This window comes from Phoca vitulina, unplaced genomic scaffold (assembly GCF_004348235.1).
Source record: "Phoca vitulina isolate PV1807 unplaced genomic scaffold, GSC_HSeal_1.0 scaffold48, whole genome shotgun sequence".
Lineage (NCBI taxonomy): Eukaryota > Metazoa > Chordata > Mammalia > Carnivora > Phocidae > Phoca > Phoca vitulina.
In genome coordinates, this window is record NW_022589751.1 from 1,448,238 (window position 1) to 1,475,075 (window position 26,838).

The following is a 26,838-nucleotide window of genomic DNA, read 5'->3' on the forward strand; positions in this document are numbered from 1 at the left end:
TCGATGTCTGTATATTTTTTCTTTTTCTTTTTTTTTTTTTTAAAGATGTATTTATTTGAGAGAGAGAGAGTGAGCGTCAAAGGGAGAGGGAGAAGCAGACTCCCCACTGAGCAGGGAGCCCGATGCGGGACTCGATCCCAGGACTCCAGGATCATGACCTGAGCCGAAGGCAGACGCTTAACCGCCTGAGCCACCCCGGCGCCCCTACCTTTTCTTTTTTTTTCCTAACTTTTCTTGTTCTCTGCATGTTCAGCTATTCACGTTTAATCTCTTTTTCAGGGCCTAGCTGAAGAATATCACATATACTTTTCCTGTTGAAGCTCCTTAGAGCTGCAGTGATACAAATATTTTATTTGTACCTGAGCGATTGTGTGACATTCTCTACCTCTGGTTTCTGTGTGGACCTTTCCTGTGTTCCCATAGCCCCTGAGTTACCCCAGTCAGCCAGAAGTCCAACTGCTTGTTGCACTGCCGCCTCTGTCTTGAGTATAAGCTCTTCGAGGATCGGGGCCAGGTTTCTTTGGCTTGCCATGATATCTGTAGTACTTAGCATATTACCTCCCACATAGTAGGCACTTGTGAATTACCTGTTTCTTCAAAGAAGCATATCTTCCACAGTTTGATCACTTTGAAATTAAGGTGTACTTCACAGTCAGTGGCATGTTTAATTGGGAGTTGTTTTTTTCTTAGTGGTTCATACAGTAATAGTGGTTCTTAAAATCAGTGGTCTCTTACTTGAAATGTGGAACTTGTTGAGTGAATAAATATATTATATTTTAGGCTCATTTTAGTGATTCTTTTAATTGCATAATGCAGTGTGAGCCTTCTACAGTTTAAGTGTCTGATTTTGTCAGTAAGTTTTCTCCTTGGGACTGAAGTATTAATTAAATACTAGGAAATACATGATCCATTCCTAGTGATTGGCATTTGTGTTTTCTCTGTGACTAAGTTATTTACAGTTCATGAGCAACCTGTGTGGATCAGGGTTATGACTGATATGTATATCTCTTGGTAGGAAGAAGGGACCCATGACTTTAAACTGCTTGGAAAAATTATCTTTGGCTATGAATTACGTGCACAAGAATCTCTGTTGGAGCAGCCAATGGAGAGTTGGCCTCAGTATTTTGTTACTTGGAAGTAGATGTGATTAGCTATAGCGCCCGGAAACATGCAGATGTCGCTGTTACTGAATTATTGAGGAGTTTGGGGGGGTCCCACGGTGGGACTTGTATTTCTACATGTTACTTGTTTTTTTGTTGTTTCCATTTTCAGGGAGGACCTTTGACTGTATCTACTCAGGAAGCAGTCAAGCATTCTGATTTATTTTCTTCATCATCCCCGGTGGACAGAGGAACCAAAAGTAGAACCAAAACTGTTCTTAGTTTGTTTGATGAGGAAGAGGATAAAACAGAAGATCAAAACAGCATCCAAGCTCCAAAGAAAGAAGTAGGAAAGGTGAGCAAAAAGCAGTGAAGTTATTAGTTTCAGGTTTTTGAAAGGATAGAAGAATCTCATTTTATGGTGTGTGTTCTGTCGTGTGAGTTACTGAAGAATTGAGGGTTCTCGTTTCCCTACATTTCCACCAACACTTGTTGACTTTTTCTATAATAGCTCGCTGTTGGTGAGGATGTGGGGAAACTGGAACCCTCCTGTGTTGCTGTTGGGAATGTAAATTCGTGCAGCTGCTTCAGAAGACAATTGGGTAGTTCCTGAAATTGGCAAACATGAGTCACCACCAAGACCTAGCAATTCCACACTTAGGTATATATCCAAGAGTTAATGAAAACACATATTCACACGAAACTAGAATGTAATGTTTACAGCAGCATTATTTATTATAGTCAAAAGATGGAAAGAACTAAAGAATCCATCAACTGATGAATGGATAAATAATATCTATTCAAAATGGAATATTATTTGACAGTAAAAAGAATGAGTTACTGATACATGCTACAACATGGATGAACCTTGAAAACATTCTGAAAGAAAGAAGCCAGTGACAAAAGACTACATATTTTATGATTCCATTTATTTGAAATGTCCTGAATTGGCAGATCCATAGAGCTAGAAAAAGTGTATCAGTGGTTGCCTAGGTCTGGGGGAGTGGGGTAGATGAGAATGGGAGAGGGACTGGGGTTTCTTTTGGGGTGATGGGAGTGTTCTAACTTACACAGTGATGGTGTTTGCATAACTCTGTGAATCTGCTAAAAATCACTGAATTATACACTCAGTGAATTTTATGGTATGTGAATTTTATCTCAATAGGGATGTTAAAAAAAAAAAACCATAAGGTGGCATATTGCCAGTGCTTTTTTGTAAACCAAACTGAGAAAATGGTTCATGTTGATTTCTATGAAAAGTGTTTTATTATTTTTTTATTATACCAGTAGTATAACCCTGTTTATAAATGAGAGCTACACATAGTGAATATGAATTATTTCCTATATTTTTTTTTTAGTCTTTTACTGTGTGATTCTGTACTGATTTTCATGTTTGTGAAACTTTCAAACTTAGTTACTGTGTTACAGTGGGTTTTAATGTATAATCAGTAATAATAATTAGTTAATTTTTAATGTGACACATCTCCTCAGTTGTGAATTTTTAAAAAATTTTTTATTGTTATGTTAATCACCATACATTACATCATTAGTTTTTGATGTAGTGTTCCATGATTCCTTGTTTGTGCATAACACCCAGTGCTCCATGCAGAACGTGCCCTCTTTAATACCCATCACCAGGCTAACCCATCCTCCCACCCCCCTCCCCTCTAGAACCCTCAGTTTGTTTTTCAGAGTCCATCGTCTCTCATGGTTCGTCTCCCCCTCCGATTTCCCCCCTTCATTCTTCCCCTCCTGCTATCTCTTCTTTTTTTTTTTTCTTAACATATATTGCATTATTTGTTTCAGAGGTACAGATCTGTGATTCAACAGTCTTACACAATTCACAGCTCTCACCATAGCACATACCCTCCCCAATGTCTATCACCCAGCCACCACACCCCCCCCCCCCCCCCCCACCCTCCAGCAACCCTCAGTTTGTTTCCTGAGATTAAGAACTCCTCATATCAATGAGGTCATATGATACATGTCTTTCTCTGATTGACTTATTTCGCTCAGCGTAACACCCTCCAATTCCATCCACGTAATTGCAAATGGCAAGATCTCATTCCTTTTGATGGCTGCATAATATTCCGTGAATTTTTTTTTTTTTAACATCTGTGGTTGTGATACTAAATGTTATGGGTGAGAGAGTCTACATTGTGTGAATGAAGGTCTCAGTCCTTGGATTCCTTAGGAGATTTCTATGAAGATCCTCAGTGGACTTAAAAAACAGCCAAAAGGAAAGTAGCAAACACAAGCAGTTTATTAAAGTGAAAGTATACTCTCAAGGTGGGAGAGTGGGCAGGTTCTACAAGGTGGAACCTGCCCCTCGGTTATTTTGGGATTGGATATTATTGGGTCTCTCTAGGCTGAGAGGTGGGGTAGTCTCTAATGGAGCTGCTTCCAATCATTTGGGAAGCTCCTCCCACAGGTTGGAAGGGGGAGTTTTTGACCTGGCAAGGTTTGTTACCAGAAAGGTCTTGGCAGCCTTTCTCCTTGGGTTTGGGGGGGGGGGGGGGGCGCAGGGACAACGGACACCTTCAATGCAAATGCATTATAATGAGTCTAGGGGTTACGCTGGGGTAGAAATGGAAGAGGAGAGGAGAGCATGTGTTCCACACCTGTGGCTCTTTGGTCTGTCAGCTCCAAGGTCTTAGAAGTCACAAGGTCAGGATGCAGGATGTTGTGCTTATTTATATCGTCCTTGCCTCCAGCTCTTGTCTCTGTCATTCCCCTTCAGGGACTTGGGGCTCTGCCTCCGGGCCTTCCGTCCACTGCTCTGTTATGGTAGCTTCTATCTAACATTAAAAAAAAAATAGGGGAGTTTAGAATGTCAAGTTGGGGGTATTAGGGTGTCAAAACAAGTAATATGAATAGTAACTTTCAAACATCAGATACCCTACCAAATAAAAAAAACTTGTTCGGAATCTGAAGATAGTGGGATGGAAGGTGGATGGACATAGGGGAAGGTTGGAGTCAGATGCTGACAGATTAGGGATACGTACTTGACCACTCTGTAGTTCTGGTATTAAGTCAGCTGCGTTCTCTTCTTCCCTTTGTGAATGAGATGGAAGCACTTATTTGATTTTGTGTGTTTTCACCCTTAAGATGTTTCTCATTTGGGAATTAAAAGTTCAGACATTTATTACACACAGGCTGGAAGATTATATATATGTGATCTGTATTTACCAATATATTTTCCACTGTTTTTGGTAGCTCCATAGTATTCCGTTCTGTGAATGTATCCTTCCCTTTTTGATTGGCACTTGGGCTGTGTCCAGCCCTGAGCCATTTGTAAACAGCTGCAGGGGATATCTTTGTAGTTCCATATTTGTAGCTGTGATTTCCTTGGGTAAACCCTTAGAACTTCCCTCTTTTTTCCAGAGTCCTGATCCTGATGCCCGCCCAAAGAGCACAGGTGTCTTTCAGGATGAAGAGCTCCTTTTTAGTCACAAGCTCCAGAAGGACAATGACCCGGATGTTGACCTTTTCTCTGGCACCAAGAAAACCAGGGTCAGTTTCAAGGGTTCTTCACATGATGATTTTGTTATTGTATTAGATATTATGTCAGCAGCTCACCTAGTTCTCTTTGTAAATGGCTTTTGTTTTAAATATTGAATTTGAGTTTTGTCTATTCCAGTTATTAGAGCCAAGTGTTGGGAGCCTGTTTGGGGATGATGAAGATGATGATCTTTTCAGCCCTGCCAAGTCACAGCCTTTGGTACAAGCCTTTTGTTCTCAATACTGGGGTGTGGGGGAAGGTTTCTGGGAAGGAAATTAACATATAGTTATAAGAGTAAGGGAAATACAGGGATGCCTGGGTGGCTCAGTTAAGTGTCTGCCTTCGGCTCAGGTCATGATCTCAGGGTCCTGGGATTGAGCCCCACGTCGGGCTCCCTGCTCAGTGGGGAGTCTGCTATTCCTCTCCCTCTGCCCCTTCCCCCTTGTGCTCTCCTCCCCCCCCCAAATAAATAAATAAAATCATTAAAAAAAGAGTAAGGAAAATACACAGAGAATTGTGGTGCTTACTAGTAAGGGAATGGCACATAGCGTGCTGATGACAGTGTTTGTGGTGTTGCCATCTTAATGTTTCCTAACATTAAAGCATTAACCAACCCAAGCTCTTACTGTATTACAGGTTTGATTTATTTTTACAGATTTTATTTATTTGACAGAGAGAGAGCACAAGCAGGGGGAGTGGCAGAGGGAGAAGCAGGCTGCTCATTGAGCAGGGAGCCCGACTCGGGGCTTGATCCCAGGACCCTGGGATCATGACCTGAGCCGAAGGCAGATGCTTAACTGACTGAGCCACTTAGGTGCCCCGTTTGATTCTTTTTTTAAGATTTTTGTTTTTTGAGAGAGAGTGTACGAGAGAGTACAGGGAGGGAGGGAGGGGCAGAGGCAGAGGGAGAGAGAGAATCTTAAGTAGGCTTAATGCTCAGCAAGGAGCCTGACATGGGGCTTGAACTCACAGTCCTGAGATCTTGACCTGAGCCAAAATCAAGAGTCCGGACGCTTAACCGACTGAGCCACCCAGGTGCCCCCAGATTTGTTTGATTTTTAGGTTGTTTATTGAAAGACCAGTGCATGCAACATGCTGACTAAATATTTTTGCTTTTCAGGTGCAAAGCTTTAAATCTGAGTGTTAGCCGTTTGTGTCATTTTTCTCCACCCCAGTAGATTTTGTTAGATACTCTCTATTTTTTTTCTAAATAAAAAATTATTTATTTGAGAGAGAGAGCATGAGTGGGGGGAGGAGGGGCAAAAGGAGAAGCAGACTCTCCGTTGAGTAGGGAGTCCAACACGGGGCTCGATTCTAGGACCCCGAAATCATGACCTGAGCCAAAGGCAGATGCTTAACTGACTGAGCCACCCAGGCACCCCTAGGTACTGCCTGTTTTCTGTTTAGCATAGTGAAGACTCCCGAGAAGGTCACAGTCTTTAGAATGCCATCTGAAATGCTGCCTTTGTCTTCAACCCTCATTTGAGAAATGACTCAAAACTCAGAAGCCAGATTATTTTTATGAGTTATGACTTTTCTTTAAAATTTTTAAGATACCTGACAGGTGTTTGGTATTCTTTTTCTTTTGAAGATATCAGAAAAGAAGAGAGTAGTGAAAAAAGACCACTCTGTATCCTCTTTCAAGAACCAAAAACATCCTGAATCCACTCAGGGTATCAAAGGAAAAAGCACACTGAAACCGGAAACACCTCAGGTTAGAACTGCTTAAGGACTTTCAGCTCTTGTTTGCATCCCCAGACAGAGGGACTCCATCACGCAGACTCAAGGATATTCAGAGTTCTCTTGATTAGGGAGGAAACAGCAAGTAGGACTACCTCTCTTTCTTAACTGTGTGTGTTTTTATATTTAAAAAAATTTTTTAATTTCACAATTTAAACATTTTTTAAAGTAAAGCTCTACACCCAGTATGGGACTTGACCTCACAACCTGGAGATCAAGAATTGTATGCTCTACTACTGACTGAGCCAGCCAGGTGCCCTCCTGTGGGTTTTTTTTGTTTTTTTTTTGTTTTTTTTTTTAAACATGCCTCCCTACTGCCTCATCTCTTCTCACTCTACAGCCCAGTCCCATGAAGCTATACTTATGATTACGGTTTTTGGACAGCTTTCAAATTCAGTTCCAAGATAGAGTTAATATAGGGTGAAGAATATTTTTCCCATTAGAACCCCCATTTCTCCCTTTGGGTTATGTTGGAGTAAGAATTACATTAGAATTAAATATAAATTATAACAAATTCCTTGGTTCACACATTTTCTTGGTTACCTCTCCTGAGGTCACTGCTGATAGGTCTCTGTCCTCAGCAGTCTTCTCTCTGGAACTCATTCTGGGAACAGGCCGGAACTGGAGAGTGAGATCCAGCTCTGGCGTACAGCAGTCTCTGGATGTCTCCCTGAGGCTTCAGTGTCCTGAGCTGTGAAAACCAGGCACTAGGGAGAACACATCTCCAATGACTCACCCCAAGTTTCAGCTTCCCTTGCTTCTAGAACCTCAGTGCATTAGGTTGTGTGTGAATTTCGGTGTGCTCTGTGGTATTTGCTGGGGGGGGGGGGGTGGTAACCAGCATGGTAATTTTGCCAACTGGTCAGGTTTTGGTGCTCTGATACACTGTGATTCTTAGGAATCTAACCGATGATCTTCATCTGCCTTTACTCCATCTATAGTCTGACAGCATTCCACCTACACAACGGATGAGGAGGCATAAGTGAAATAATGTTAGTGAAAGGTTTCAAGGCCCCAGGAGAGTTGTGAATACCTTTCCCATTATAGAATTACAGAAAATGACAGCTTTGCTCCCTCAAATTTAATAGGCATAAGTGTAATCCAAGAGACACTTTTGTATTTCCCCAATGTATTTTTTAACTGAATGTAATTTCACACAGGACTCACCAGGTCCCGCTCCATTTAAAACCAAAGAGCCATCCCCTCGGATCTGGAAAATACAAGTAATTATAACATGTCTGGAATCTTCACTGCCTGCCTTGTGGCACCTATAAACTTTTTTGGATATTTACTTTTGTCAGCTACTGCCAGGCATTTTCTTATCTCTTCCCCACCCTCTAGTTGTTGCTTCTTGTGTGCTGTGTCTGTAACATCTTTTCTTTGGTCCCAGTGGTGGGCACGGGTATATAATCTTACTCTGTTTTAATTCTAAGACTAGATCAGGAGACCTCCCTGCATTTTTCTTTCTCTTGTCATATTATACATTATGTATACCATGTCTCTTGTCATGCGTCACAGGAGTAATAATAGACTGCTGTGTTTAAGAAAACATACAGAGTAAGTTTCACTTTTCTTTTTTAGGCCAATCTAGCGATTAATCCAGCAGCCTTGCTGCCTGCAGCGGCTCCCCAGATCTCTGGAATAAAGCCCGTTTTGCCAGAATTGGCTTTTCCTTCATCTGAACCTGAGAGGATCCACAGTCTGGAAAGTATGCCCACTCTTGTCAGTAGTGGGGAGGCCGGCGTGAGTTTCGATCTTCCAGCTCAGGCAGACACCTTACACAGTGCAAACAAGGTGATGAAACCACCTTTGCTTGCTTGCTTGCTTTTTTTTTTTTTAGCCAGAAGAACTTGTATATTTCTTCCTAGTCCATCAGTTACACATCATAGGCTGCCTCCCATTCCCCCTGTGAAGGAGGCACCTCTTCCTTTAGCCTCTCCATCCCCCTTAGGCCTTCCTAATTCTGCCTTCCACTGCTTCTGTTTGTTACATTTACATTCTGCTCTGTAGCCACCTGAAGTCCCACTTCCTCCAGGCTCTCCTGCATTGCCCCCTGGAGGTTTTTTAAACACAGCCGATTGCGTCCCTCCTCTGCTGGCCTCCCTGCTGCCCAAAGGAGGACATTCAAGCTCCTTGGTTTGGTGTTAAAGCCTTTTTACAAACCATGCTAACCAAAGCTTCCAACTTGCTCACCAACCACACTGTCAGGCTAAACTCCAGTCATACCAGGCACTATTCCATGAACACACACACCTCAACCCTCTACTGTCAACAGCTGGGGCTGCTTCCTCTGTCAGGAATGCTCTTGCTCATTGACAGTCTGCTCAGACTGTCACTTCACTGCTTCTGTGATGTTTCCCCTCTGCCCTCTTGTCCTGGGCTCCCTCCTCTGAGATCCTATGGCAGTTATTTCCCTGCTGGTACGGTTCTGTCACACTGGTCCACATGACTGTGGATGTATGCTGGATGGACTGAACTCTTTGAGGTTTTGCTTTCATTTTAGTTGGTTCTCTTTTCTATCCAGTCTTCCTTCTCTAGAAAATCTTGGCTGATCTCTGAGTAAGCAACAGTACCTCGGATAACCCTAGCAAATACATTCATTTTAAGTATTTCCAAACCTATTTTCCTTGTGAAAAATAAAATATCCTTCCTTTTGTTCTGTTTTTTGTTAGCCTTTGGTAAGGTGAAAGGTAAGTTTACATTGGCTACTTCTTAAAATTATTTGTGAAATTTTCTTGAAATAGGCACACACAGCCAAGTACTTTGGCCAAAGTAGCTTGTACCTTCTTAAAACTACTTGACTGTATATTTTGGAAAATACCACAAACACTACATTATTGCTAATAAGTAACTCCTATTTTGTGGTTATCTTAAAAGTTCTGATTTCTAAGCCACATTTTTTATGTGAAATATTTAGCATTTGAATTTAGTGTTTGTCGACTTGAAGAAAACATTTTAGATTACCTTTCTTTATTGTCTTTTATCTTCCTGGTTTTGGAGCCTGGTTTTAGGCTAGCCCCTGGAAAAGGTTAGCACTAGAATTCCTCCTGATTCTTTCTTGTTTTGAAAGATACCTACATGTAAACCGAGGGCAGAGTAAGAGCCAGGGAGGGTGTGGAGCACAAGAGTACCAACATGCCTACTTTGAAGGGTTCTAGCAGCAGATGAAGCCTTTTGTATGAAATTGAACAGATATTGCCCTCCAAAGACTCAAAAATGGGGAATATTAAAAGATTCAGAGTAATGCAGTCTTGGAGAAGCTATTAAATGTCTTTGGAAATCTTTAGGAAATCATCTCTTCTGTGTCTTAGATAATATCTTGATTGAGGTAGACCAGACAACTTTATAATATTTTGAGTCAGTAATTATTTGCTGTGTTAGTTTTGAACACTTTTTTTTTTTTTAAATCGTTAGATCAACATGTTTTTTGCCATTACAGAGCCGGGTCAAAGTGAGAGGGAAGCGTAGACCACAGACCCGTGCGGCTCGGAGGTTGGCTGCCCAGGAGTCCAGTGAGGCTGATGATGTGAGTGTCTCCAGAAGATCCATTGCACACTTGGCAGATGGAGACATTTCACCAGGTGATGATCCTCAGCCACAGCCCAGGGCAGCTGGTGGACGAGACAGCTCTGAGGAGGCAGTGGTAGCTACCATTCCAACGTGGGCAGGCAGTCCTGTGTCTGAAGTGGACAGAAGCTCCTTTGCGAAATCTCTGGGTCAGCCTCTTGAGGATGACCTTTTTGATTCTGGAGATATCTTCTCCAAGGGCACTGGATCTCAGTCCACGGGGAGAAGAAAAGCCAAGGCAAAGGCAGCAGAGAGCCTGGCCAACCCGCCAGGGGGGAGTAAAGAAAAGAGCCCCATGTTTCCTGCGCTAGGGGAGGCAGGCAGTGATGATGATCTGTTCCAGTCTGTTAAACGAAAGCCAGCAAAGAAAACGAATCCTTTTCCCCTCTTGGAAGATGAGGATGATCTCTTTACAGATCAGAAAGGCAAGAAGAATGAGTCAAAATCCAACAGTCAGCAGGATGTCATCTCAAAAGCACAAGATATTTTTGAGGTAATAGAACATAACTACCTTTTTGGACCTAGTTCTATATTAAGACAAATACTGGATTGGCTCATTTGAGTCATACATTACAATAATCTTGTTTCATTGCTGCTTGCTGTCTACTTGCTTAATACTAATAGTTGGGTTCTTTAATTAGTAATTCTGAAATTTACTCAGAAGTCGTTTTTTGTTTTGCTTCATGTGGGGGTGGTTCTTGGCTGGCCATAATGATCCAAATCTTGATTTTTATAGTTTTTATCAGCATGTTGCTGTAGTCCGCTTCCTTGGCGTGTCGCTCTGTGACCTATATAAAGCAGCTTCAGAGTACTGCTTAAGTGTTTAGCCTCTGGTTCCTGAGGAAACAGGGCTTGGCTGGAGCTGACAACTTAGTGCCGGCAGGAAGGCCTTCAGTGCCGCTGTCTGGGCACATGTTTATTGAGCCTCTGGGTACTGGAGGCACAAAGTGAGCTAGAACCAATATGTTAGGGACATTGGATACAGACAGGGCAACAGATAAATAAACTGTTCTCAGATAATGTTGAGTACCATAAAGAAAACACCTCAGGGTAGTGGAACAGAGGGATGGCTAGGTGTAGGAGCCACTCCTTCAGGTAGGACTGGTAGAGAAAGCCTCTCTACAGAGCTGGCGCTTGAGCTGGGACTAGAAGAAAGACAAGGACTGGGCCAGGCAGAGATCTGGATGGAGTAGGGATTCCAGGTAGAGAAAGCAGGTCACGTGGCTGTCCCAGACTATGGTGGCAGTTTGCAGTTCTACAACTTGATTTCAAATTGTTTTACTTGTTTTTTGGCTCAACAAGGATGATATATTTGCTACAGAAGCAGTCAAACCCTCACAAAAAACAAAAGACAAGGAAAGAACATTTGAATCCAACTTGTTTGATGATAACATTGATATCTTTGCTGACCTAACTGTAAAACCAAAAGAAAAGTCCAAAAAGAAAGTGGAAGCCAAGTCTATATTTGATGATGATATGGGTAAGTTTGATTTTCTACATATGACACAGAGAGTGATTACCATTCAGTGACTCTTATTTCTCTGACTACCTTTATGTGGGCCCTTTCTTAGAAGATGTTCCCCAGTGGGTTTCCTTTGGCTTGCTATATAATCCTGAGTTAGGCTGAGGATGGATAAATAAATGGACTAGTTATTTTGGTGAGACAACTTTTTGTTCTGATGGTCATCAAGGAATTTGAAAGATCCCAGAATTTGACCTTTATTTATAATTTAACTTTTTAGTATGCCCCCTGCTAATCATCTGTGATAACTCTGAACATTCTGATGTTATGAAGGGAGGGTCAGAAACTGGTCCACAGGCTGAAGTAGGCCGCGGTGGCTGCCTCGGGTGTGGTGCGGTTGTTTGAGTTAGTTCTAACTGAAGAGTGTCAGGAGTTCAGAGAATGGAGGGGAGAGTGCAGGAGGAGAGCAGGATTATATATGAAAGCAGCTTATAACTCAGACTTAATATCTCACCCACGATCTTCTGTGTTTATAAACATGCTCATTTCCCCCCATGGTATAACATCTACTTTATTAATGGGCAAGCCGAATGCCTAATCCTAGATGTGACCCTTTTGCTATGTCCTGTGTTGATGGATAGGACTTGAGCTGAGGCCGAATACACACTTTCTCCTCCATCCCCTCCCTCTCCCAGGTCTAGACCTTGGGGTTAACTGGGAGAAAGCAGCTGCTGCAGTGCCACATGGGGCCTATTCCTGGCGTAAGCCATGTGCTTCGTCTCCACCTGCTTCCCACCACGGGGATTGCAGAAGAGCCTTCGTTTTGTTTTGTTTTTTTAATTACAACAAAAGTTGTAATAGATACCTGTTGTAATAGATGAATACTATTTGGAAAGTGTAAAATGTGAAAAACAATCCCTAGAGGTAACCATTATCAAGAGTTTGATGTGTATCCTTTCAGACCTGGTGATGTTTAATAGAACTTTGTATACATAGAAATATATACTTATTTTTTCCAAAATATGAATATATTTTATCTGTTCTGCTGTTCCTTTTGTCACTTAATGTCTTCCCATGTCAGTACTTAGAGATCTATCTACTTCTTTGTTTTTAGTGGTTGTATAGTATTCCTTTGTATTCAGCCATTAGCATATTGAAGGCGATCTAGATTGTTGCCACGTTTCCTTTGTTAAAAATAATGCCATGGCCTTTAACATTTGTGTATAGGTATCTTTATGTACACGTGCTAAAATGTAGGATAGAATCCTAGCAGTAACATTACAGGTGAGTAAGATGAATCATGAAACACTAGAGGCAGTGAAAGAACCAAACACGAATGTAGTCATAAAGACTTATATTTTTGGCATTGATGTGCCTCAGATAGGTGTGTTTATTCTGAAAGAGGGGGACTCCTATGTTGGATTTTCCTTTGCTTATTTGTATTGCCCTTTCCTTTTAAAATCCAATGGGAAGAGAATGTAGAAGTAGGTATAATGTCGCAGATAGTAAAGTGAGGGGCAGGATTGGAGTTCGGTTATCTTTCCCTTTTTCGTCTCCTCCACGTGTAGACACGTACCTTTGTGTCTGAGAAAATTGTTGTCAGAGACAACCCGTGACTTGTATGCGATCATAAAATTTAATTAGTAGCAAAGCCAGGACCAGAATCTAAGAGGCTTGACTCTTAGTGTTTTTGGTATTCCCTACTGTTACCAGACTTGAGTGTTTGGTGATTTATGTAGATGTGTCTTAAAAGCATCTGTTTTCTTGCCTAATCAGCAAATCCTTTTCTTTTCTTTTTTTTCTTTTTAAAGATGATATCTTCTCCTCTGGTATCCAGGCTAAGACAACCAAACCAAAAAGTCGGTCTTCACAGGCAGCGCCTGAACCAAGATCTGAACAGAAGGTGTCCAACATATTTGATGATCCTTTGAATGCCTTTGGAGGCCAGTAGAGCATACAGGGTATCACATCTCACCCTTCAGCTACATCCTTGAGTTAATGATGCTGTCTTATGTACTCATTGTCTTAATTAGGAAAAGCAAATACTGGAACAGCTAGCTCACCTCTTTCTCACCCAACATACTTAGTATTTTTCTGCCCTGGTTTTAATCATGCTTAATACTGCAAAACAAAAATAAATATTTCACAGTGTTGTTTTTTTTTTTTTTAAACTATATTTTTATTTAATTAGCCTTGATGGGGCCACAGTATGATTTTGGGCATGTTGGAGAAGAAACCTCTATGTGCCTTTCATGAATGGGCAGGGAATTCCAGAGGAAGCAATGCCAGACAGATGACCAGGAGTATTCCTTTCATGGATAGAAGCCCTAGTTTAGAGCCTAGGCAGGTGATAGAGGAAGAGGATGCAAGATTATATACTTCAGGACTCTTTGCAGGAGGAGGTTTCCTCTGATTCCACTGAATTCTGAAAATGCCTCTATAGGTTCATTAAGGCAAGGTTTGGCAAACTGTGGCCCTCCCGTTGTCTGTTTTTGTAAATAAAGTTTTATTGGAATACCCATTCATTTACATTGTCTATGGCTGTTTTCACCCTCCCTACAATGCCAGAGTTCAGTAGTTGTGAGAGACTGGCCCACAAAGCCTTCTATCTGACCCTTTACAGAAACAGTTTTCTGATCCTTGCTCTAAGGTGTCCATTTCCATTCCTTTGGAGCTTTGCATTATTTTGTGAATGAGGCAGAATGAACCCAGATAATGGAAGGAAAAGTATTGAGGATGGAAATGTCCTTCTGTAGAGCGGCACTGTTCCATAGAACTCTGCACTGATGGGAATATTCTAGAACTGTGTTGTCCAGCGTGGTAGCCACATGGGTAGCTGACCCCTCCTCCAGTCTGTGTTTTCTTACGCTGTGCCATGTTGGTGCTAAGTATTCAAACTGTAACCATGGCACAGTCTTACAGGCAGGCCCAGTTGGTTTCACAAGTCCTGAAACCACTAACTTTTTCCTTTGGCACTTTTTTTAATATTGAACTTGGGATTGCTGATACTGAGTCGGAGATTTTGTACAGCTCTCACAGATCAGCTGTTTGTGCTGCTTTGCTCTGAGAGTGACTTGAAGGCAAAAGAGGGTGCTTACACCTTCTGTTCCTTAGGTTACTTGTGCATATAGTTACCTGCACCTGTGTCTGACTTAGTAGGCATCTGTTAAACATAGTTTTCCTTTGGGAATGATAACTGATCCATCATTAGGATTGATTCCAGGAAATTCATGAGAAATTAGAGTTAGAAAATATGTAAATCGCTATTTTGAGAGGTTTGAAAGGGGGAGGGAATTTATACTTACTGGTCCTGTGGTCGGCACTTTCCATGTTCTTTTTATCCAGTCTCCATAAGACTACCAGATAGGTAATGTCCTCATTTTACAGATGAGGCTAAAATCTGGAAGCAGAGTACAATAGTGGAACAAGTTTGGCTTTTTGTAATGAGACCTAGATTTAAATCTGGTTCTAGAGCTGTTTGAGTGTAGGCAAATTATTTTACCTTTCTTAGCTTCTGTCTCCTTTGTCAACTTTGTCAAGTGTTCAGTACCAACTTTGTAGGATTGCGATGGGAGAGAATATGCAACAACCCTTGTTGACTACATAGCACTTGAAAGGTGGTAGATAATGAGAAAGAATGATTTGACCAATATAACGGAGCTTCTGTGTTGGAACCCAAGGCTACAAACTCATCTGCCTGATTCCACAAAGCCTGTGATTTTAGTTCTTCCCTGACTGAAGTGAGGAGGCAGGTTGAAAAACTAAATTTTTGATTCAGTATGATTCACTCCATCACAGGTACTATTTTTAGAATTTGTATACAAAGGTAATAATAACATCTCTGTCCTTAACGGGCTCCAATCTATTCAGTATTGGAGTTTAAGAAGGAACCAGGGTTGAGAGCCTGAAGATGTGTCTCATCATAAGCCCCGGTGTGTGCTCAATGTTGGATTGTGGAGATTAATTGGTGGGTGGGGTCTCAGAGGAGATATGAGAAAGGACAGGAGAGATTAGATATTGGGGTTCATTTTAGATATATTCCTCTGACTTAAGATGAGGATGATGAAGCTGGATTGGGAGGGGGATTACTGTTCATTGTCATTTTGGTAATCCACCTAGTAAAATAGGCCTTTTTGGTTGGAAAATCTGTAAGGGTTGTATTTAGAACACGTGTGGGGAATGGGAGGGAAAAAGGAGTGGGGGCCCATTTCAGGATGGAGGGTTTATGTTGTCATCGTGTACACTTGAGTTCAGCACCTTGGGAATTAGAGTAGAAAAAAGTGTGGCTGGGTTTACCCAACTCTGAGATTTAACAACCCAAGGTGCCCAGTCTAATACCTGGCCTCATCTCTCAGTTGGTAAATTGGATGAGGGATAAATAGAGGAGACCAAGAGAGGTACTTTACGTTTGCCCTTGTTTTCAACCTGGTACGCCATGGACCCATATTTCAGATGAGACCAGTGAGGCCTTAACGTTAGGAAACAGTGAAGCACGGGAATGGGGGATCTGTTAAAGGTAGGACGGCCCTGAAATCACTAGGAATGAACGGGGTCTGGAAGGGACCCTCCTCACCCCAGCACTTGGGGTGCCTCTAAGAGCAACCTTAGGTGGCCTCTGGTAAGGTGCAGTCCACACCCTAGTCTGGCCAGAGGCCAATCCCGCCGCTCCCAGCAGGCCGTGCGGCAGGTATCCGGCCCGCCCAATTCAGTCCTAGGCAGGTGCCCACTGTTAGTAATAAAGGGCCAACATCCGGGCCTCTCCTAACCGACACCCACCACGGAACGCACAGGAAGCCCCGGCTCCCGAGCAACCGCCGGCGTCGGGCGGCCAGGCCCCGCCCCCGTCCCCCGCCCGCACCCTCGCTGATTGGAGGGCTACGTGAGCGCTGGCGAACGATTGGTACGCGGTGTCACAAAGGGGCGGGGGCGCGGCGGCCGCGGAGTGTTGCTCGTCAGTACCTCCCGCGGCGTTGCTCGCGGGGCCGCGCCTCTCCGTAGGCCTGCGGGCAGGCGAGCGAGTGGACGAGACAGCCGGGGAGGGCGCTCGGGGCTGCGGGCCGCTGAGCCGGGCCGCGCTGCCGCCGCCGTCCTCCGCGGGCCGGAGAGGAGCGCCGGCCGCTCGGCGCGGGGCAGCCGGGCCCCGCCCCCTCCGCCGCCGCTGCCCTGAGACCGGCGCGGCCCGACGCCTTCCCCGAGGACGTCGCCTCCACTTGCCGTACCTCCGCTGGCGCGGCGCGGGTGCCCCGCCCCGTCCGAGGGGTGCTGATCTGCCAGATTCTGACGCGGAGCCTGCGCACTGCACTCCAGATCAGGCCCGTGCGTGTGGGTAGCCGGAGTTTATCCCGGAGGAGCACGGGCTGCGCAGGTGACCCAGTGGGCTTCGAGTGTGCCCATTGAAGGCTCGAGTAGACAGACGTTGGCTTTGAGGGATTTCCCAGACCCGCTAGAAAATTGAGTCCAGGCTAAAGTTTAGGGTACATATGTATGAAGTGGTGGATAGAATTCTGTAGCTTGAGTTTAAAACAGGAATGTTTTCACATAATTAGTAGAAACAGTTCATTAAAAGGCAGTGTTTTTAATGGTTGCGTAACGTTCTGGATCTCTTCATATTGGGGGAAAAGTTTAAAAGATAACTGCCCTATGTGGCTAATATTCTTTACAACAGGATAAAGTCGATTCCTAGTGATACTACTTATTTAGCGCCATTATTGCCTTACCCATCTTTAACTTCTCTCCCGTCTTTGGTTGTGTATTTTTAGAACTTTTTCAGAAGAAAGTAGTGTTTTTGGGTATTGATTTAGGAATGTTTTTTGATGCCATTACTCTTAATAGCTAAGTATGTTTTTTAAATTAGTAAAAATTCTGGAAGTATTTTTTTGCTCTACCTGCCTTTTTTTGCTCTTGCTTTTGTATAATTTAGCTGTTGATGTTCTTGCAACATTTCCCATCCTGTTTTTGAGTCTTCATTGCCCCTCGTTTTCCCACATCATAGGGTTCCATAATATGCTTAGTGGAGAATGACCACACACCACTTTCAGAAGCTGTCAGTGGGCCCCGGTGTTAATACTGACTAGGTCTTTGACCTGCTGGAACTTTCATTTGCTCCTCTGCCATCATCTAGTCCTGCAGTCTGGCTTAACAGGTTTCACAGCCTCATTTTGTTCTCTCTTACTGTGTTTTCTACTGAGGAGAAGTGTAACTATTTTTTAGAGGCATACATTTCAGTTTTGAATTTGGTTACCAACCTTGCTCCTTTCTGGATTTTGGAGATTACTCCATTGATTAGTTGCTAAACTTTTGGTGGGTGTTCCAGTGCAATTTAGTGCTGCACTCGGTTGCTGTTTTTCTTTTGGCCCATGGTTGCTTTATCCATTCTCATTATGGTTGAAGGACTTCCAAATCTGTCTGTTACCTTCTCCCGTCTCCGCTTGTTTATTATATTCGGGGTATTGTTGCGGAAGAGTACTGTGGTGAAGGGAATGCTCCTTATATCTTCTGTCTCTAAATTCCTTGGGCAGGCACTGGTCACCCATGCCTTTTTTCAGCATTCCGGACCCCTGACTTCCCTTGCTAGAGCTGCTACTATGTAGGTGGGAGTGCTGTTGGCTTTGGGGAAACACACTGATAATTCTTTAGTACATTCTTATTTGATGGAGCATGATAGGTGTGTTCTTAAGAATCCACATGTTACCCAAAATCATATTATAAAAGCAGTTGTTTCAGTGAGGGGGGAAAAAGAAGTTAGGGATTAGCTTCATAAAAATTCATCTTTCCTACAGGCATTTCAGTGTTTTAAAGATAGAAAAAACAAAACCCGAGCAAGACAGCCATTTATTTGGCTTATATTTAAGAGTTGTGGCCTTTTACCACTATCACCGGTGGTATTATTAGCATAGTACTTTGTATTGTTATATTTATTTCTCATTGTTTTGATAAATAGTATTATAGCACTCAAAGCAGCTGTGCTGCCAGCACCAGCTTTTCTTCTTGCAGTGCCATCTCTGTAGGACCATTAGCAGTCTTTACAGTGCAATTCAGGTTCCCTAATTAATTCTACTTCCAGTTGGTGTTATAAAAATTCACACTGTAGCAGAAATCCATGTATGTGCATGTATGTTATGAGTTGGACAGACTTTGGTGGACTTACTTTGGAGTGAGTCATAGCATGATTCTCATGGAAAAGCAGTATTTGTACAAACAAACTTTTAGAGCATGACCAAATATTTTTTCATTTCTTAAGACAAGGGTAGTACCATATATGTTTCTCACAGGCTTGTTCCAAGGATCAATTAAAAGAGTGAATATTTATTTACTCTTTCATTGAGCAAACCTTTAATGAGTACCAGTATACACAAAACACTGTGGTAGGTGATAGGGCAGAAAATCAGATGTGGTTTCCCTCTTAAGTAGCTTACAGTTTATTTAGGAGAATAAGAAAGTCACGTAAAAGTGAAATTGATTGTAATGTAATTGTAATATATGATGGAGGTCAGGGGACAAAGGAGAGTCACCATAAAAGGCTTTGTGGAGTAGTTGCTATTTGAGCTGAGTCTTGAAAGACGATTAGGTTGCTTGTTAGGTAGCCAAGTGTGGGGATGGCAGTGGGTAGAGTCACACAGGAGAAATGAGATAGAAGCTGATGTATTCTGAAGCTGCAGGTGCAAACGATTAGAAGACAGATGTACCAGAGGTGTTGCAGGGTGGGATGATGTATGTGTATAAATAAAATGAGGCTGGAAGGTGAGATGCATGACCTCAGGGCCTTTCTCAGGAGTCTGAATTTTATTCTGTAGGGAGTGAATTTAATTCTGTGATTTTATTCTATAGGCATTCTCTTCTGTGGAAGCCATCATAGGGCCTGGAGCTAAGAAATAACATGCTCAGTTCTACCTTTTAAAAAGATAGCTATGTTACCATACCATATGTCATTAGGCAAATGCAAACTAATACACTGAGTTACCACTACACACCTACTAAAATGGCCAAAATCCAGAACACTGACAAAATCAAATGCTGACAAGGATGTGGAGCAATAAGAACTCTTATTCATTGCTGGTGTGAACGCAAAATGGTACAGCCACTTAGGAGACACTTTGGCAGTTTGTAATAAAACTAAACACATTGTAAGATCCAGCAGTCACACTCATTAGCATTTCCCCAAGTGTGTTAAAAACATGGCCACACAAAAACCTGCACACAGATGTTTATAGCAGTTATATTCATGATTGCCCAAACTTGGAAGCAAGCAAGACATGTCCTTCAGTAGGTGAATGGATAAACTGTGGAACATTTATACAATAGAATATTATTCAATGTCATAAAGAAATGAGCTATCAATCCTTGAAAAGACATGGAGGGAACTTAAATGCATATTACTAAATGAAGGAAGCCAATCTGAAAAGGCTACATACTATATGATTGCAACTATATGATATTCTGGAAAAGGCAGAACTGTGGGGATGGTAAAAATATCAGTGATTGCCAGGGATTTGGGAGGGAAGGGTGGATGAATTGGTGAACTACAAAGGATTTTTAGGGCAGGGAAAGTATTCTGTGTGATAGTGTAATGGTGGTCACGTTTATGAAAACCAGTAAAATATACAACACCAAGATTAAACTATAATGTAAATTATGGGTGTTGCATGATAATGAGGTATCAGTGCAGTTTCTTCAGTTGTAACAAATACACTGCTCTGGTGTAGGATGTTGATGGGGAGGTTGTACATGTGTGGGGGCAGGGAGTATATGGGAACTCTGTAAATTTTGTTCCCAGTGTATTCTGTGAGACCCATATTACCTTGATACCAAAACCAGACAAAGATATATAAATAAAACTAGATCAGTATCTCCTATGGATATAGATACAAAAATCCTCAAAAAATACTAACCAAATCTAGCAACATATATAAGGATTATAAACCATATACAAATGATATTTATCTCAGGAATGCAAGGTTGGTTCAACATATCAGAATCTTTTTTTTTAAGATTTATTTATTTAGAGAGCAAGCACATGGGGGTGGGGAGGGGTAGAGGGAGAGGAGAGAGAGAATCTCAAGCAGACTCCCTGCTGAGTGGGGAGCCCAACCTGAGATCAAGACCTAAGCGGAAATGAAGAGTCGGATATTTAACTGACTGAGCCACCCAGGCGCCCCCCATCAGTGTTCTTTTAAACACCATATTAATAGAATAAGAGACAAAAACCACATAATCATCCCAATAGACACTAGACAGAAAAGCATCTGACAAAATCCAATACCCTTCATGATTTGAAAAAAAAAAAAGACACTTAAAGTAGGAGTAGAAGGGAATGCCCTCAATGCAATATAGATTTATGTATGAAAACCCCACAGCCAAAATCAGTACCTTAGGGTGAAAGACTGAATGCTTTTCCTCTACAGTCAGGAATAAGACAAGAAGGTCTGCTCCCACCACCAATACTCAACCTTGTATTGGAGATTTAGGCAGGGTAATTAGGTAAGAGAAGGAAATAAAGAGCATCTTATTGGAATGTTGAAGATTGGATATGAAGAAGTAAAAATCTCCATTTGCAGATGACATGATCTTTGATGAAGAAAATCCTAAGGAATCCACTGAAAAACTATTAGAACTAATAGATGAATTCTGCAGGGTTGCAGTGTACAAGATCAATATATTAAGATCAATTGTATTTCTCTACACTAGCAATGAACAAATTGAATAGGACACAATAATTTCATTTATAGTAGCATCAAAAAGAATATAATTCTTAGGAATACTTTTTTTTATTTTTTATTAAATTTTTTATTGTTATGTTAATCCCCATACATTGCATCATTAGTTTTGGAATACTTTTTTTTTAAGCAAAACTTGTACTCTGAAAACTATAAAACATTGTTGAAAGCCAATTTAAGAAGTTTTAAATAAACTGAAGGACATTGCATGTTCATGGATTATAAAACAATATTGTCAAGATGGTAATATTCTCCAAATTAATCTGCATACTCAACACAATTTTTATTCAAAAGTCCAACTGGTGTTTTTGCAAAATAGACAATCTGATCCTAAAACTCATATGGAAATTCAAAGCACTCAGAATAACCAAGAATCATGAAAGGGAAGAACAAATTAGAGAACTCACACTTTCTGATTTCAAAACTTACTGCAAAGGTAAAAAGACAATGTGGTACTGTTATAAGGATAGATATGTAGATCAGTGTAATAGAATTGAGGGACTGGAATTAAACCCTCATATTCATGGTCAATTGGTTTTTGACAAGGGTGCCAAGACAATTCAATGGGAATAGAATAGTTTTTCCAACAAATGCTGCTTGGACAATTGCTTTTTACTTGCAAAAGTATAAAGCTGGACCCTTCTTTCACACCATCCACAAACAAATTCAAAATGGATAGACCTACATATAAGGCTAAAACTATACAATTCTTAGAAAAATATATGCAAGTAATTTCTCTAACACCATTCACAAAGATAAACTCAAAGTGGATGAAAGACCTCAATGTGAGACAGGAATCCATCAAAATCTTAGAAGAGAACATAGGCAGTAACCTCTTTGACATCGCCCACAGCAACTTCTTTCAAGATACATCTCCAAAAGCTAGTGAAACAAAAGCAAAAATGAACTTTTGGGACTTCATCAAGATAAAAAGCTTCTGCACAGCAAAGGAAGCAGTCAACAAAACAAAGAGGCAACCCACAGAATGGGAGAAGATATTTGCAAATGACACTACAGATAAAGGGCTGGTATCCAAAATCTATAAAGAACTTCTCAAACTCAACACCCAAAAAACAAATAATCAAGTCAAAAAGTGGGCAGAAGATATGAACAGACACTTCTCTGAAGAAGACATACAAATGGCTAACAGACACATGAAAAAATGTTCATCATCATTAGCCGTCAGGGAAATCCAAATCAAAACCACATTGAGATACCACCTTATACCAGTTAGAATGGCCAAAATGGACAGGGAAAGAAACAACAAATGTTGGAGAGGTTGTGGAGAAAGCGGAACCCTCTTACACTGTTGGTGGGAATGCAAGTTGGTACAGCCACTTTGGAAAACAGTGAGGAGGTTCCTCAAAAATTTAAAAATAGAGCTACCCTGTGACCCAGCAATTGCACTGCTGGGTATTTACCCCAAAGACACAGATGTAGTGAAAAGAAGGGCCATATGCACCCCAATGTTCATAGCAGCAATGTCTGCAATAGCCAAACTGTGGAAAGAGCCGAGATGCCCTTCAACAGGTGAATGGATAAAGAAGATGTGGTCCATATATACAATGGAATATTACTCAGTCATCAGAAAAGATGAATACCCAGCTTTTACATCAACATGGATGGGACTGGAGATTATGCTAAGTGAAATAAGTCAAGCAGAGAAAGTCAATTATCATATGGTTTCACTTATTTGTGGAACATAAGGAATAACATGGAGGACATTAGGAGAAGGGAGGGAAAAATGGGGGGGGGAATTGGAGGGAGAGATGAACCATGAGAGACTATGGACTCTGAGAAGGAAACAGGGTTTTAGAGGGGAGGGGGGAGGGGGGATTGGTTAGCCCGGTGATGGGTATTAAGGAGGGCACGTACTGCATGGAGCACTGGGTGTTATACGAAAACAATGGATCGTGGGCCACCACATCAAAAACCAATGAGGTATTGTATGGTGACTAACATAACATAATAAAATTAAAAAAAAGAAAAAATATATGCAAGTAAATCTTTATTACTTTGGATTAGGTCAAGCTTTTAAAATGTGTTGCCAAAAGCACAAGCAACAAAAGAAAAACAGCCATATTGGAGGTCATTAAAATACACTTTTGTACTTTGAAGAACACTGTCAAGAAAGTTAAAAGGCAACCCATAAAACTGGAGAAAATATTTGTGAATCATATCTTTAAGAGGCTTGTATCTAAAAAACATTAAAAATCCCTTTTATAACTCAGTAATAAGACAACCAAAGTAAAAATAGACAAAGGATATGAATGTATTTTTCCGAATTGATATTTCTGTAAAGAAGATATACAAATAGCCAGACAGTAAGCACCTAAGAAGATGCTCAACATCATTAGTCTTTAGGGAAAGAAAATTACAACCACAGTAAAATACTACTTCACACTCTCTAGGATGGCTTTAATCAAAAAAGGTAATAAAAATTATTGGCAAGGATGTGGAGAAATCATCACCCTCTTTTCATTGTTGGTGGAAATGTAAGATGGTTCAGACCACTTCTGAAAACAGTTGGTGGTAACACAAATTGCTAAATATGGAGTTACCACCTAACCCAATAATTCCAATCCTAGGTATCTATGGAAGAGAAAGGAAAACATGTCCACACAAAAACCTGTAATCAAATGTTCTCATAGCATTATTCATAATAACCCCAAATTGGAAACAACCCAACACACCCATCAACTGATGGCTGCATAAACAAGTGGTATAGCCATACAATGGATTATTATTCAGCAATGAGAATGAAATACTGATACATCTTAGAATCATGGATGAACTTTGAAAATGTTGTAAGTGAAAGAAGCCATTCACAAAAGATTACATATTGTATGATTATGTGAAATGACCAGAATAGGCAAAATGACAGAAAGTAGATTAGGGAGTGCCTAGGGCTGAGAGGGAAAGGGAGAATTTGGGAGTGATGATTATAGAGTATGGGGTTCCTTTTTGGGGTGATGAAAATGTTCTAAAGATGATTGTGATGGTTGTACAATTCTGTGAACATAATGAAAACCAGTCAATTTTAGACTTTAGGTGAATTTTATGGTATGTAAATTATATTTTAATAAAGCTATTGTAAAGATATACCTACCCCTCCAAGAAGATGTGTATCACCTGTCCTAGTTTAAGTTCAAGACATTCCCTTTACAGAGTTTTCACTGATTAATAGCAATTTATCAATTTGGTTGTCCCTATTCTCCTAATTATACATTTGTAATTTATCTTAGGACTTCTGTCTGTTGTGTTTACCTCTCATATTCATTAGTCATTGCATGTTTGTGTGTAGAGATTATGTCTAATGTCTGTTACCAATATTGATGTCATTTTAGTGCTGTACTGATAGATAACTCTGGAATGCTTATTGATTATTTAGTGAGTTTCCTATTTTTAAGGAACCTATCAACATGGTTGGTGTTCTTTTATTCAGAGTGATTTAGATGTACAGTGGTTATAAAGTTATATTTTATATGGATTAGAAAACAATTTACATGGATTAGTAAAGGATATGCATAAAATTTTCAAAATCTTGCAAATACATGTCTCTCTGTGGAGTTCATTGGTTTAAATGTCATTAACAAAAATATTTGTCAAGTATGTACTATAAGTAAATGTGCTGAGCTCTAGTAAGATACAGGAAAGTATTGTAAATATACCTGTTCTTAATAATCTTACAGTCTGATTGGGAGAGTGGTTTTGGAGATAAACTTGAAAGATAGAGGATTAGACAAATTAAGTACTAAAAAGAATTCTGGGGCTCTCTGGCAGATTGATGTGGGCCAGAGTTATTCAGAAAGTCTTTATGGCAGAATAAGACTTCCAGATAGTCTTGTTAAAAAAATTATTCTTGTTTTTTTAGGTACAAAACTCAAAACATGAACAACGATATATATTACCAATGTTCAAAGCTGATTTGGCTAGAACTGGAATACAGTTGCCTACAACATATTCCAGAGGAATTAGAAAAGTCAAAGTAATGGATAACAGAAAAGATCCTCCATTCTTCAATGAAGATAACGTGGGACCATTTTACTACAAACTTCCTTTCTATGATACCATGGAGCTCTTCATTGAAACATTGACTGGAACATGTTTTGAGCTGAGAGTTTCACCCTTTGAAGCTGTTATTTCTGTGAAAGCAAAAATTCAAAGATTGGAAGGTACTAGTTTTTCTTTGCTTTTAGGGTATGAAGATTAAATTTGTTCATCAAGAGTGTATAATAATTCTAACTTTTCTTGCGGATAAAATGTCAAACCTATATGGAATTAGGAAGAATAGGATAATGTACCCCCATAGGCCCCTTACTCAGCTTCAACAGTTATCAATTCATGAACTATCATGTTTCCATTCCTATATTCCTCCCACCCCCTTCCATTTCTACCAGATTCTTTTGAGGGAAATCCCTGGCATCGTGGCAATAGTATGTGAAACAATATTTTAAAATACTTTTTCAATAGGTTATGATGACATGCAAAATCTGCCATAAGTACCTTACAGTTACTTTCAATGGGAAATCATAATTGAGTTCCCTTTAGCTATTTCCTTATTTATACTACTTTGCAGATACCTTTCTTTTTTATTTTTATTTTTATTATTTATGTATTTATTTAAAATATGGAATGCTTCACGAGTTTGCATGTCATCCCTGCACACGGGGCCATGCTAATTTTCTCTGTATCGTTCCAATTTTAGTCTATGTGCTGCCAAAGCGAGCACTACTTTTCTTTTTTTAATGTGGAGATTTTCTAAGAGTTTTGGCTTACATTTACATATATTTGAAGTTTCCTCAGTATAGCAGGGATGCTGAATGTGGTGCAGTGTCTCTGTGGTTTACGTGTTTGTGAAAGGTGTCATAAATTAGTTTGTGTTAGAATTAGAGTCTTTTTCTTTGTACTTTGCAGATTTCTGAAATAAGTGGTATTTGCCATTATAGTTGTTAGAACCCAGTATGTACTTGAAAATTAAATTGTTCTCTATAACACTAAACGGATCTTGCTGTAATTTAGAAGTAGTAACTAGCATTGCCCCCTAGTCCAGTTTAAGTTCAGAATTGTAGAAGGATGATTAGGGTTGGAATCTTTTATCTTCGTAAAGGCAAGGATCCTGGTGACTGAGCTTCTAAATATTTGCTGTTCTCTACTAACTAACTTCTATTAAGTTAGTGGCCAGCTGAGTCCAGTGACCATATTAGTATATCCAGTAATGGCACATGAAACCTCTTTCCCTCAAGTGATTTGCCGAGACATGGAGTCAGAATAGGTTATTTTGACATTATTCTGCTTTTTTATTAATATGATGGCATAATGATATCTTTTTAGGAGCAGGAAGATAAAACCCTCTTGTGTTCTAAATAATCTCTGTATTTTCCCCCTTTCATGCATTTTGAATAATCTTCATGCAGCCAAAGCACTTTATTTTTTTTTTAAAGATTTTATTTATTTATTTGAGAGAGAGAATGAGAGAGAGAGAGAGCACATGAGAGGGGGGAGAGTCAGAGGGAGAAGCAGACTCTCTGCTGAGCAGGGAGCCCAATGTGGGACACGATCCCGGGACTCCAGGATCATGACCTGAGCTGAAGGCAGTCGCTCAACCAACTGAGCCACCCAGGCGCCCCAGCCAAAGCACTTTAGAGAGTATCTTGCTTAGGTATCTTTTTTTTTTTTTTTAAGATTTTATTTATTTGATAGAGAGTGAGAGGGAGAGCACAAGCAGGGGGAGCAGCAGGCAGAGGGAAAAGC

At 40.7% G+C, this 26,838-nt stretch overlaps 2 protein-coding genes and 1 non-coding gene across 10 annotated transcripts in view; 2 read left to right on the top strand and 1 right to left on the bottom strand.

Annotated features, from left to right (window-relative positions):
- The window catches only part of LOC116649453 (WASH complex subunit 2-like), a 64,078-nt gene extending 39,045 nt beyond the window's left edge, over window positions 1-25,033 (top strand). For 3 of the 6 annotated variants that reach the window (XM_032432221.1, XM_032432223.1, XM_032432224.1), the window contains exons 23-31: window positions 1,273-1,455; window positions 4,485-4,613; window positions 4,741-4,821; window positions 6,194-6,316; window positions 7,503-7,565; window positions 7,924-8,136; window positions 9,782-10,402; window positions 11,212-11,389; window positions 13,183-13,893. In XM_032432221.1, coding sequence (XP_032288112.1) covers window positions 1,273-1,455; window positions 4,485-4,613; window positions 4,741-4,821; window positions 6,194-6,316; window positions 7,503-7,565; window positions 7,924-8,136; window positions 9,782-10,402; window positions 11,212-11,389; window positions 13,183-13,322 — 1,731 coding nt within the window. In that variant the 3' untranslated portion in view covers window positions 13,323-13,893. Of the gene's footprint in view, window positions 1-1,272; window positions 1,456-4,484; window positions 4,614-4,740; window positions 4,822-6,193; window positions 6,317-7,502; window positions 7,566-7,923; window positions 8,137-9,781; window positions 10,403-11,211; window positions 11,390-13,182; window positions 13,894-24,958 lie in introns of those variants that run through there. The other 3 variants (XM_032432222.1, XM_032432225.1, XM_032432226.1) reach the window with 3 other exon arrangements.
- Window positions 16,531-26,838, top strand: part of ZFAND4 (zinc finger AN1-type containing 4) — a 77,795-nt gene continuing 67,487 nt past the window's right edge. Inside the window, exons 1-2 of one of the 3 annotated variants that reach the window (XM_032432227.1) lie at window positions 16,531-16,736; window positions 24,959-25,259. In XM_032432227.1, the coding sequence (XP_032288118.1) occupies window positions 24,998-25,259 (262 nt within the window). In that variant the 5' untranslated portion in view covers window positions 16,531-16,736; window positions 24,959-24,997. Of the gene's footprint in view, window positions 16,737-24,958; window positions 25,260-26,838 lie in introns of those variants that run through there. The other 2 variants (XM_032432232.1, XM_032432230.1) reach the window with 2 other exon arrangements.
- Window positions 25,709-25,816, bottom strand: LOC116649624. Its single transcript, XR_004302705.1, has one exon. It is a non-coding gene; the product is annotated as a U6 spliceosomal RNA (small nuclear RNA).